The sequence below is a fragment of the Rhynchophorus ferrugineus genome, unplaced genomic scaffold (assembly GCF_030347505.1).
Source record: "Rhynchophorus ferrugineus isolate W39M unplaced genomic scaffold, kcgeb_rfMv2 rfM2, whole genome shotgun sequence".
Taxonomy (NCBI): domain Eukaryota; kingdom Metazoa; phylum Arthropoda; class Insecta; order Coleoptera; family Curculionidae; genus Rhynchophorus; species Rhynchophorus ferrugineus.
In genome coordinates this window covers 83136184-83147317 of record NW_027472581.1, presented here as the reverse complement: position 1 = coordinate 83147317, position 11134 = coordinate 83136184, and the positions used below count along the sequence as shown (strand labels likewise).

General features: G+C 32.3%; 1 protein-coding gene across 1 annotated transcript; it reads left to right on the top strand.

Annotated features, from left to right (window-relative positions):
- The first annotated feature begins 4005 nt into the window (after nt 1-4005).
- Nucleotides 4006-10344, top strand: LOC143190867 (uncharacterized). Its single transcript, XM_076395438.1, has 8 exons — nt 4006-4331; nt 4381-4556; nt 4613-4794; nt 4852-5242; nt 8044-8215; nt 8271-8868; nt 9939-10153; nt 10204-10344. Exons 1-8 carry the CDS (start codon nt 4083-4085, stop codon nt 10342-10344), a joined length of 2124 nt encoding a protein of 707 aa, XP_076251553.1. The 5' UTR covers nt 4006-4082.
- The last annotated feature ends 790 nt before the right edge of the window (nt 10345-11134 follow it).

The window sequence follows — 11134 nt, the reverse complement described above, 5'->3', positions numbered from 1 at the left end:
GCTCGAGTAATTTTATTGCTCTTATCAAGCGGTGTCGAATAATTCGGATTAACCATGACGAAGCGAAAACCTTATGCAGGTTTAGGTGTCATTCACTGATAGATGCAACTCATGTCGATAAATAATATTTTATAACATTAACAATTAGTTGAGATAAGTCCTTTATAATTTTTTCGGCAAGTGGCTACAATGCTTAGTAATAGTTTGGAATCACAGTGATAAAAACCACCAAGAAAATAATTAAATGTAAATTACTAAATTCAACAAAATAATATTTATTCCAATTTGGTCAATGGAGATTCGTTTACGATCTTAAGAATGACTATTGGAACCAAAATATCCATGTAATTTTCTCTAAAATAATATGCTCCTTCAGCTTCCTTCTGATTTAGCCGCTCTAAACTATTGTCGACTGCACATAGAAGTTTAGTAATTCGTCTTGTTATAATCCGTAACATCATAGATAAAAACCTGAGCAGTTCAGATCCAAAATCAAAAAGCTATACCGGTTAATGTATTCCCAGTTAAACTTTTCCATGAAACAATAGCTGTATTGGAGTGGACAATACGCAGGAAATCAGAAAATTGAAACGAACCAAAACATAAGAGCTTTTGTATTATATAAATGTTACTTAACTTTAGCTAAGTTAGGTTCGTAAAGTTTCGGAAATAAATACACATACCCCTCAAACAAAAGGCAATAACTTGCTAATTGTAAAAAAAACACTAAAAAGATAGGGAAATATATAATATATAATTTTATACCACAAATATGCCCGTTGAATTCTTCGAAATACCAATTAATTTGAAATCTATTTCTGATTGAGGAAAGATATATTTAGAGTTCGATTTGGACAAACCTCCTGCATTTAAATCGTACAACGATATAAAATAGCTTAAATTAGCTACGTTAGAGAGAAAAAACCTAATACCAACACACCAGTTTGGGTTTATTAACAAACACTCAACAATTGACCAGGTCCACAGAATAACAGATGTCATTGAAAAAGCCTACGAAAGTCAAAAAGTATGCTCAGCTATATTCTGAGATGTAGCACAAGCCTTCGATAAGGTTTGGCATGAAGGCCTTGTTCATAAACTACAGAAAATGCTACCAAAACAACACACCGAACTATTAAAATCATACATTACAACCAGAATGTTTAGAGTCAAGCAAGAAGAAGCTTACTCTACAATAAAAGAAGCTAAAGCAGGTGTACCACAAGGAAGTGTACTGGGACCAATGCTTTATCTACTTTACACTTGTGATATACCACAAATGGAAAATATCACGATGGCTACATTTGCTGATGATACTGCGATTATAGCTGTCGAAGACAATAGTGAAGAAGCCTCACGAAAATTAAAACGGCAAGTGACAATATAAATAATCCGACACAAGCTTGGAGAATAATAATTAATGAAAGTAAATCTGTACATGTGCAGTTCACCTATAAACAGACCGTACAAGCACCAATAGCATTAAATAACACTATCATTCCATATAGCAACAACGCTATATATCTCGGAATGAATCTCGATGCAAAACTTCGCTGGAAGGAACATTTAAAGAAGAAAAGAAAAGAACTGGAATTGAAATATAGGAAAATGTACTGGCTAATTGGAAGAAAATCTCAATTATCAGTACATAATAAATTGCTATTATATAAGCAAATATTGAAACCTATATGGACATACGGAGATCAATTATGGGGATATTTGCAAACAGTCCTGAGAGGTATTGTGGGTGCACCCAAATACTATAGGACTGATTACCTACATCGAGACCTTCAGATACCCACAGTCAGTCAAGAAATCAAGAGAATTGCAAGGGGGCATGAGGAAAGACTCCATTCTCATACTAATATTGAAATATTGCAACTTTTGGATACCACCAGAACAGGACACAGACTCAAAAGAATCAGACCATCTGGTCTTGTGTAGTATTGTGTAGTGAGGTGCATATATTAAAAAATTCAACAGTGACAGGTATAAACATTATTTCACCAGAGACTGAGTTAGGGCCGATGGGTCCTCCTAGTTATATACCTAGATTTAAGTTAGCATACAGATAAATTGTAGGTTAGACGGAAACGACTAGTAACAATATATTAATTTAATAATAAATAATCAAAAAATTAGCTACATATTTTTATATTTAATTACTAATTATAATATGCCATTTTTAGATTATATTTGAATATAATTAATTTGTTTTAAAAGCACATGGAACCTGTATCCGTTCTGTTTTAGAAATAATTATTTATTATATAACTATAACAATATAATTATATAACTAATCATAGTATACTCATATATTTTTTTTATAACATCTTTATTAGATACGCTTAGTACAATCTTAATTATTATTATTATTACAATTAATTTATTACTACTTTTCCTATGTGTTTGGATTAATTAACAAGCAAGACGAGTGCGAGAAAATACATCAGTATGTATTCCTCAGTTATAAAATTATAATTATTTATTAATTATTAACTTATAGCTATAGTTTACACTAATAATACACACTAAATGTTCACACAAGTTCGTATGGTTTTGTTCGTTTCAATCTCCTGACATCCTGTGCGCTGTCCAGCAGTTGTATTGCTTCCACGTTAGAATGATTTAGTAATCTTCTTTTGTGTTTCAAGGCGAAATCCTGCACAACTTCGCAAATCCATTTGATTTCCAGGTCATCGTGCAGTTCTTCATTGGTTACATAGCGATAAGCATTGGTAGTCAATCGAAGAATATTGTTTTGACAGCGCTGTATGACTAACTGATTTGAATTTTTAGTGCAACCCCATATTTGCACCCCATAGGTCCAAACTGGCTCTATAATTGTATTATAGATCAACCTCATTGATTTTAGATCAAGTTGAAAGTATCTTCCGACTAACCAGTATAGTTGCTTTATTTTGGTTCTAATGTGTTTTGCTTTTTGTCTAACGTGATGCTTCCAATTTAATCTACCGTCAAGATGGATTCCAACGTATTTTGATGATTCTGCTTAACAAATTTGTTCTTACTTGGGCAATAAATTTTACACCAAAATTGTTCCTGTGTTGAATATCGGTTAATCCCCTCTTAATAGATTTGAACTCAGGAGCTATTATTTTATTGGAGCTGCAACTATTGATCCAAGAAGAAAAGTATATATCCATTTGCATAGCGTTTTTCGGAAATTAAATAAACTTACCCCAACTTACAACAACAAAACATATTGTAACGATCATAAATTTTCTTAAATACTTAATCAAATGGGTTTGGGATTCTTAACATTATCAACCATTTTTTAAAGATAGCCAAATACTTCTTCGCACGAAAACGATTCTGCATTTCTTTACTATCTGTGTCTCCGGGTACACAACACTTCCTAGACCGATAATTCACTTAACTTTTTATGTCAGCCATATCGAAAATTCCGTTAAAAATAAATAAACAACAAACGTACCATAGAAATGAAATGAGCCAATCAAATCCCATCGGGGCTTATAGCGTAGCGATCAAAGCAAGTAATGAGTGAAAAGTAGCGACATCTAGATGTTGGACATCGCGAAACATTTCCCCAAAATTTCCTATGAAGTTACATCTCTATTTCTCTATGTGAAATACACGAAAATGGCGTCCTAAACAAACCATAGAAACAAACAATCAGGTTATATAAATTGACCAATAAAATGTTTTTGTAAGGAAATTCAAATGAACCAATAAAAAAATGGTCTCAGAGCCAGCATTGGTTGGAGCACGCAAAACAGTTCCTCGATTTCGCCTATTGTAAAACCTCTATATATACTCTATGATGGCGCCAGAAATAAATAAACAATAAAGGCGCTATAGAGACGAAGTGAAACAAGTAATAGGTTTAAAGTAGTGACATCAACATGTTGGACGTCGCGAAATGTTTCGCTTTACTTTGAAATTAAAGGAAATTGTATTTTTCCTTTTAAATAATTTTGTCATGTTTTGATATCTAAAAAATCTGATGTCTCACTATTCAACTTTTTTATATAAAAATATTTAAAACATAACCTAAGAGATGGTTGTTAATTTTTTTCACGGAATGATTTGTCAAAAAAATGGTGGTGTTTGATTTAAAATTTCTCTTAGGTTTTTTAATTAAACCCAAAGAACTAACGGAGAAGAAAAAGGGAGTAACGCTGAAAACCACCAAAAAGGAACTACGAAGTTCTTCAATAAAGATCGAAGATCCTCCCAATCTTATTCGATTAAGTAAACAGTCTAATTTCGTGCACATCGAGTATGAGTTGATACCCGGCAAAGGCAAGTACCAGTTCGACGTATTATGTTGGGAACAAGCGGCTAAGGTAGTACCGATATTATGATCCCACTAAAACTGAGTAAAATATATTTTAGATATTTTTCTTAGATAGCACGAAAATGTTCAAAACCATCAATAAAAATGGTCTGATTTATGCTCCAGTCTGCCTCAGACACGTAATTAAAGAACTATCTACAGAGGATCTGGCAAGACTCCAGTCATCTGTTATAGAGTTTGAAATTTTTATTGATAAAAACAAACTGACCAATGCGTATGACAATTTCAAATATTTGTAAATATCACTATGAACAAGATTATTCATTTCAGAGCAAAGGCGGACAAAACCGAAGTCCTTTACGTCAGAGAAATCGATAGAGATCATGAAGGATTCATTGAACTTTATTCCAATGACGAACCATCAGTTCATACCAGATCCTCCTTCAACAAATCCAATATTAAACTACCCCAACAGAACCTTGCTTCTTTAACATTTGATGAAGGTTTCCAAGGTAGTACCCGCTGGTTTCAATCCCCAATTTATTCTAAATGTATTATTGTTTCATTAGAAATCCTTCTAGATATAATAGAGGCAAGAACAAACCAAACCGCCCCATCTCATCTGAATTTTAGGAATTTTGTTCCACCATCAGCTTTGCCTAAATCAACGGACGGGCTCAAACCGAAAAAGAAGGCCAAAGAAGGCAAGGGAGGTGGGAAACCGAAAGCGGACAAGGCCGTAACAAAAATGACGCTGTCAGCGAATGGAGAGATCTTCTTTACCGATCCGAATTCGGTAATATATAGTTTGGAGCAATACAAAGCGTCTGTATCCAAAATATACGTTGTGATGTCGGTGAGGGAGCTCCTAAGCAGAAGTCAGAAAATTTTCTTTAACCCTCTCGTCGTGAAAATCAACAAAATCACCAATTTTCCTATAGAAATATTTAATAATACCGGGTAAGATGACGTTATTCGGTTGTTCAATAATTGTTGCTTTCAATAAGAAAAACATAATTTAGTATTCATACGTATATAAACTATTAGTATATATATTGATTAGTATATAAACCAATTTACAGGTACATATTTTGCAGTATGGAGGGTTGCATAGTAATAAAATTACATACATTAACTCACAAATAGCCTATTCAAAGTTATTTTGTACATACGTCATCTAAATTTGTAACGTCAAAACGTCGCAACTTTGAGTTTTAGTTCAGTTTGGCTATGACATACAACAAAATTACAATCTAAATAAAATAATTGAAGAAAAATGTACACTTAGTTATACAGCCACAATAGTTTATAGGTTAGAGTTATAACCTCTTATCACTATTGCTTTCAAGAATTTTGATTACGTCTGACAACCGAACGATATGACAAGCTCATTCGTTTACGCGTTCGAACTAATCAGACAGCATCGTGTCTCTTTTTAAGTAGAATAAAATGAGAAGGAAAATATTGTCTGATTCTGAAACGAATTTACAAATTGCGACAGGTAACACATTAAACATCTTGATGACGTATGTACAAAAAAACTTTGAATAAGCTATAGTTTCGATCGGAACAAAAGTCTAAATCTTAAACCACCTGACATGCGACATTGTCCGTTATTATAAATTATACCTGTATTTGAAGAATATAATATAAATAGGATTAATTATCTTAAATTCACAAATTATTCTAACATTTCTCTTCAAACTCAAGTCGACATCTTTTAACACGTTTAAGTGTACAATTTTCATTTTTTATAATACGATAAGCTTATTAGACGTTAAAACGTATGTAGAAGAGGCAATTAACAAGTTATTATGTATTAAAAACAGAGATAATATAGGCAATGCCTTAAATTCAACATTAATTAATTCAATGCAAGACATAATACTGACGCTACAAGTGGTGAAACATGGGTAAATTAATTTTAATATGGATAGTATTGAATAAAGAGATTGGACAATGCATTCAGTTAATATGTTAAGTTTGGGTCTGCTTATAATTATATAGAGATATGATTGTGTGATTGTAAAAATAAATGGATGTCTTGTGGACTAGACTTAAGGGGGACATCACCTAAAAACGTGCCTAGAACTCTACCTCATGAAAAGAGTTTGTCGAATATTTTTATACAAGTATTAGTAACTATGGTTTTTTGAGGCAAAGTTTATATATTGATAAATACATTATATTTGTTACCTTACATGTTATTTTATTTTCACTTTTTCCTTTTAAAATTATATGTATTTATAAAAGGTTAAATAACTTAGACATAATATATAAACTTAAAATAATGGACAGCAAACTTTTAACATTTTAACTTGGGTCTCAACAGAAATATAAGGTTAATTTGTTGCATAAACGTATAATTTTCAACAACTAGCAACGTTGCAAATTTGAATCTTTATACGCATGTCAGAAGTGTCCAGAACAAGACACTTGTAGTACTGCAATTCAGGATATATTGTTCCACAACATCTTCGGATTTGGCGGATGCGTACTCTGCTGCAGAAAATAAACCATAGAAAAGAATAAACTATATTGTCTTCCGGTACGGTCGATCAGATCAAAATAACAAAAATAATTCTATAATAATAATAATTAAATTGTTGTGTTATTCTTGGTGGTCTAACATACATTGGTTTTAACATATGAAAGAACAAGGGTAAGGGCAGAATATAAGGTTAAATTTTTAAAAGTTATAAAATCCAAACAGTATCAATTTTATTTATAGTCGGAATTTTAGCTGCCAAATTTCTAACACATCATTTTCAACGACCTGAAATAGGTATCAATATATGCCAAAATTTAATCATAACAAGAACAGAGAAGAAAATGATTCTTGTTGTGTTGGAAGTAGTCATTAATGAGGTTTGCCCATCAAGAATAATAGCAAAATTTGTAGTAACTGGTAATAATTAGACATTTATTTTAAACATAATATATTTTAATAATGATTTAAATATTATTTTATAGCTAAGAGGTAGCTAGAATTTGTTGAGAGTAAAAGTCGAAGAATGTGAAATTCAGAGAATCAGAGAAGAAGAAATTAGACAGCATTTTGCTAAGATATAAGAACAGTGTACAGTGATATTTTAAAATAATTAAATTCGCTAACAAAAGTAGATATGGGTCAAATAAACAAAATATAAAACTATCAACGACACCCTAATGATCTAATGACAAGGAAAATATAATGCATTATTATATAAGAGTATTAATAGTAATAGTAAATAAATTATTGTTTTGTAAATATGAAACATGACATTGACTGCGCTCTTGTTAATTGTTCAAATATGTATATTTATTTAAATATGGTGTTTTTATAAAAATCGAAAGGCATATAGAAATTATTTTTATTATTTCATTTTATTCAATAATTTTTTAAAATGTAAATTTTAACTTGTGTTATTTCCAAAATTTTATCTTTTTTATTTACTTCCTGAACCTATTTACCTGCTTAATATATTCGACATTAAATCTAATAATCACGATAAAAAAACAAGTAAAAAAATCTGTATATATATAAATGTTTTAAAATTAGATAGAGCCAATATGCGCATGCCCCAAATCCGGAGATGTGGCGTAATATATCCTCTGCAATGCACGCCCATTTCTAAACGTTGGTGAATGTGTAGTTGTTTAAAGAGCCGTAACAGTCTCTACAATAATGAACTTGGAGCGCCATCTCTTATCGAGCACCAAATTTATTGAACAACCTATTATTGATATCACATCTTTTACCCTGTTTACTTTTCTTGTAGTTATACAGATGTGTACTTTAAATATCGCATACCTGAAATTGCTGATTGCAAAAGCACGGAGAAACCTATAGGTGACACGATAACATTTCAGGAGGGCCACATTTATTTCACCAACAACATTGCCAAAATTAAACTGCTGGAGTTTCTGGAATCTAAACGATTTATCGTTGAGGTCAGCGTCACTCCCAATCACCTTCGTTCGCTCATCCATCGATTTTTATTCGCAGATCTATTTAGTAAGGCGGTACCATTCTCCTGAACTGTGTCCGAAGCTGTTCGGCGACAAATACACCGACCGGTGTTTGTCCAAGATAAATGCCAACAATACAAAAGTAACAGATAATGATACCGATGACCTCCTACTGGGTTACTGTTCTTACGATCTTAGTTCATTGCTAAAAAACATCTGGGACTATCGTAACATCTCTCAGCTTCATACCCTACAAAATACCAACTTCAGACACTTCAACGTCGATGGTAAGGTTGGCAACGACGTTAACTCGTTGAATTTGGCCTATATCAATAAAGAACTGACAAGGATCGGCGGACGCTTTGTGAAAGATTGGCTGTTGATGGAGATGAGCACTTGTCTGAGTCTTGAGGCGTTCTTGCTGGCCCCTCAGGCGGCTTCGCTGGTACTTCATCAAATACCGAACACTTTCAAGCGACTGTTAATAATTATTTTTGACAAAGAGCTGATTAAAGACTCTTTCACGAAGATTTTAATTCATAATAAAAAGTGCTCCATGGACAATAACATTCTAACTGGGTTCGTCATTGACAATGGCAATAACGCCATGATCTATGTTGAGGGTATCGCTACAGGTATTTAAGATCTGGTGAGGGGGGTCAAATCAAATATAAGCCGGAATATTGTCCAAGTTTAGCTCTACTATCTCAGTATATCGTTTTGTTAATAGTGTTCAAAAAGTATCATTATTGGTTTTCTTGCAAACAATAATGGGAAATCAAGAGAAATCATGAAAAGCACAGCAGCACAGCTCGTTAATATCACGTCATCACATTTTGATCAAAAATAGTTTTATTTAATTGACTTTAAATAGACTTTTTTTCTGTACTTCTGGCAACATACGCATACTAGGTCAGCAAATACATTTCGAATTGAAATCAATTCAGTTCTTGATATCTTCGTATGATATAAAGTAATACTCAGAAGGCCATGCATTACCTAACGAAAGTAGTAATAGGAAAAAACGCAATAGGTCTGGTGAATAAAGCGATTGGAGCGTAGATAACCTTTAACGCTTATTCAACTTAAATTACGCAATGGAAAACATGAAGATAAAACAAAACCGTTTACATCACAAATATATATAATTGATACATAACTTACTGGTGGGATCTTATTTTATCAAACAGCGGAGACATATTTGTGATCCCAATTTAACCTATTACTGACACCAATTTCTCATAGCAATGCATAGCTACATAGAATAAGCCTAAATCGCCATAAACTAAATAACATAGGGAAACTTTTTGAATATTTCCAAATAATACAGATTTGTGCACATGCGATTATTTTGTTAAGAATTTGTCGACACCTATAATCGGAAAAATTTGGGTCATGATCTGATGGTAATTCTGATGTAAGCAGAGATCTGAACTTTCCAAAGAATCCAGATACGTATACGTTTAAGTAGTTTCTGGTGATATATTTAATATCGATTTTTTATCGATAAATTCTTCTCTTTGGTTTTCGTCATTTTACCAATTATACACTCATCGAATACTATGTCACAAATAAAACTCTGTTTCATAAGAAATGAAACATTTGTACCATAAACTATTTATAATTACTTAATTAATATTTCGGTTTATATTGACAGAACCCCCTTTGTCAACTTTGTTATATGATTGATGCTGATTTATTCCAGGATTTATATTGAATTTTTGGAATGATATCAGTAACTATAACTCCATCCAGGCTAAGATATTCTTCAACACTGATCAAGCCTATGAAAGTAGATTGTACGAAATATCTTCATCACAATTTGGATTGCATGTAGTTATAATGAAAATACCACTCCAACATATATTTAAGGAAAAGATGGTTTACGTTAAAGGCAACATGCCCTTGCTATGTTCTAAGGTAATAATAAAAAGAGCTACGAAAACATTCACGAACTATTACGTTTTTAGGCTTTAACGAGAGTGTATCTTTTGTTACATAGTAGAACATTGAAGTCGATGTTGCAGTATGACCTGTTACCGTCAGTTGATGAACTCAGAGCTCTGGATATAGAATATGGCGTACCTCTTTGCAATATATATAAAACCTAAAATTAATTAACAAAATAAAATGCTTTTTTATTTCCTTACAATGAAATTGGTTACAATCAATTACAATTTATATTTTGGGTATAGAAAAAAATTGATGAATTCAGGAAATACCGATCACAGCGCCAACACTAGACACTTGTTACAGAGAGCTGACAGGTTACATTACTTTCAGTATATGGTGAAACTTTTAGAAAGTTATATGCGTACTAATGAAATTAATTTTATTTTGCAGAATTGTTTGTGTTGAATATGAATTTAAAAATATGAATCGTCTCCAATAACTGGAAGAACCGAGAAATTCCAGCAAGAAAAACACATTGGGGTTATTATGGAGCTAGGCAGTAACCACATAAGTCTTTGACAGCAATAAGATTAACACCAAAAAGATGATACTGTGTGTGGTGCTGATCCGTATATCCAGCTGAACAGGTGATTGATAGGAAACGAAGAGTTTGATGATTCGTCAAAAATTGTGAGAAGCTTTAATGCATCTACAGCACTATCCATACAAAACATTACTTAACTACCACTTGTTCTGATCTCTCTCCACTATTTGATTCAACTTTTCAATGAGAAATCAGAGCTCAGGTTTTTCACCGATGGTATCATGTCTCTACCGGAAAACCGTCAAACATTGTCGATAACAATGAATAGATTAAACTTAAATAAATTCTTTTTTTTTTCTTTTTGTAAATAACAATTTTTACATTGCTTTCTCATTACCGTTCTTGCTTTCTTTTCCTCTCGTATTTTTAAAACATGTTCGCTGATAACCGCTCTGGAAGTAGGT